This window comes from Mandrillus leucophaeus, unplaced genomic scaffold, assembly GCF_000951045.1.
Source record: "Mandrillus leucophaeus isolate KB7577 unplaced genomic scaffold, Mleu.le_1.0 Scaffold257, whole genome shotgun sequence".
NCBI classification, from domain to species: Eukaryota; Metazoa; Chordata; class Mammalia; order Primates; family Cercopithecidae; genus Mandrillus; species Mandrillus leucophaeus.
The window spans coordinates 498,797-501,508 of record NW_012102665.1 but is presented as its reverse complement, the minus strand read 5'-3'; the positions used below and the strand labels follow the sequence as shown (position 1 = coordinate 501,508).

At 38.8% G+C, this 2,712-nt stretch overlaps 1 protein-coding gene across 1 annotated transcript in view; it reads right to left on the bottom strand.

Annotated features, from left to right (window-relative positions):
- The window catches only part of RALBP1 (ralA binding protein 1), a 74,741-nt gene that overhangs the window by 10,635 nt on the left and 61,394 nt on the right, over positions 1–2,712 (bottom strand). The window contains exon 8 of the mRNA XM_011983916.1: positions 482–589. Coding sequence (XP_011839306.1) covers positions 482–589 — 108 coding nt within the window. The remainder of the gene's footprint in view (positions 1–481; positions 590–2,712) is intronic.

Below are 2,712 nucleotides of genomic sequence, written 5' to 3'. Positions count from 1 at the left end.
TTTCTTTCGCCATAACCGAACATTTTAACAAACACAACATAAAGGAAGGGACAAATAAAACAGACACAGGCCCTCAAAATCACTTTATAATTTTGGTTAAAATATTCACATCTGTACTAGAGCTTCTCAAGTTAGGTTTAAATGACCATTAAGAGCCTTGCAGGCCGGGCGCAGTGGCTCACGCCTGTAATCCCAGCACTTTGGGAGGCTGAGGCTGGTGGATCATCTGAGGTCAGGAGTTCTAGACCAGCCTGGCCAACATGGTGAAACCCCGTCTCCACTAAAAACACAAAAATTAGCTGGGCGTGGTGGCAGGTGCCTGTAATCCCAGCTACTTGGGGGGCCAAGGCAGGAGAATCGCTTGAACCCGGGGGGCGGAGGCTGCAGTGAGCTGAGACCGCTTCGACGCACTCCAGCCTAGGGGACAACAGTGAGACTTCGTCTCAAGAAAAAAGAAAAAAAGAAAAAGATTTTAGGTTACCTGAGCCAGGAGAATATTTATAACTTCTTCATTTTCATTCATCTCTTCTTTGGAAACATCCTCTTTTGAAAGACTGGCTATCTCTTGTGCAATCTTGGTTTCACACTCCTGTCAAGTGAGACAAATAAAAAAGAACTGCTCAGCCTATGTGTAACACATATTCAACAAATTCACACGTTTCCTTCTCATTTCCTAGAATGGAAACAGTAACAGTCAGATGAACCATCTAGTTGGATGGGCATTTGGTAACTGGGCTTGGAATATAACATGGAAATCTTAGTCTGTGCCTGCACTGTCAAAAATACTCAATTCTGGTGAATATACTTGCCGTTTCTGGTACTCTTCCACAGAAATTACCTATGTAATACTTAGGGAGGGTGTGGTCAGGAGTGTAAATCTTGAGCACAGAATTTAGTGTTCACAAACATAAGGAACCAGCACCACCATCATGCTCTAGAACATTTCCATCGCCAAAGTGCCCTTGGGCTCCTCCACCATCCGCCGACATCTGGCAGCCCCTGTCCTGGTCTCCATCGCTGCAGTTTTTCCTTTCCTTGAGTTTCATAATGGAATCAATCAGTAAGTAATGTGATTATCTGGCTTCTTTCACTTAGCACAATGCTTTTAAGATTCATCTACTTGGTTGTCTGTATCAGCAGTTGCTGAGCAATATGCCATGGAATAAATGTACGCCGATTTGTTTATCCATTCACCAACTGATGGACATTGGGGTTGCTTCTAGTTGTAAGCTATTGTAATTGGAGCTGTTAGAACATTTCGCACATGCCTTGTGAGGGCAAATGCTTTCTTCTCTTAGATAAATACCTAGGAGTGGGAAGGCTGGGTGCTATGGTAAGTAACAGTATGTTTAACTTTATAAGAAACTGCCAAGCTGTTTTTCAAAATGGCTACACCATTTTGCATTACCAAGAGCAACCTATTCTAGCTGATGTATACTGTTATCTCAGAGTACTTTTAATCTGTATTTCCTTAATGACTGATGATGGTGAGAGTCTTTGCATGTGCTTATTTGTCATCTATATATGATCTTTGGTAAAGTATTTGTTCAAATTTTTGCCTTTTAAAAATTGGTTGCTTTCTTATTAAACTGTAAACATCTTTAAAAAAAAAAAATTCAAATCCTTTATCAGACACAAGCTTTTTGCAAATATTTTGTCACAGCTTCTGGCTTGGATATTTATTTTCTTAATACCTTTTGAAGATCATGTTTTTAAATTTTAGATGAAATTCAATTTATCAAATTTTTCTTTTATAGTTTATAATAGGTTGTGTGTCCTATTTAGGGAATTACTGCCTAAGCCAAGGTCAGTAAGATCTTTTCCTGTTTTTTTTTTCTTCTGGAAGCTTTTTTAGTGTTAGTTTATGATTCATTTCAAGCTATTTTTTGCATGTGTTGTATGGGTAAAGTTTTTCTTTTCTTTGCATCTGTTCCGGTGCTCTTTGTTGAAAAGAATATCCCTTCTCCACTGAATTATTTTAGTATCTTCATTAAAAAGTAATTGCCCATATATGTGTAGGTCGACTTCTGAACTTTCTATTCTGTATGTGTATCTGTATCCAATACCTATGGTCTCAATTAACTGCAGCTTTGTAGCAAGTCTCGAAATCAGGTAGTATGAGTCCTCCAATCTTCCAGTTATGTTCTTCTTCAAAACTGTTTACCTATTCTAGGTCATTTGTATTTCCACATACATTTTAGAAGAGCTTATTCATTTTCACAAATACCATCTGTCTGGATTTTGATTGGGACTGGACCCACGGATCAATTTGGGAAAACCTAACATCTTAACAATATTGAATCTTCTGTTCCACATGCATGATGTCTCTCTCCATTTATTTAGGTTTTTTTTTTTTTTTTTTAGGTTTAATATCCAATTGTGCATTTCTAATATATAGATATACAGTAGACATTTGTGTTTCTGATCTTGTAACCTACAACCTTGCTAAACTCACTGATTAGTTCTTTTTCTGTAGATTCCTTAGGATTTTATATGTAGATAATTGTTGGGGATAGGCCCCCACAATCTGGCCATAAACTGGCCCCAAAACTGGCCATAAACAAAATCTCTGCGGCACTGTGACAGTTCGTAATGGACACGATGCCCTCGCTGAAGGTTGTGGGTTTACTGGAATGAGGGCAAGGAACACCTGGCCCACCCAGGGTGGAAAATCGCTTAAAGGTGTTCCTGAACCACAAACAATAGCATGAG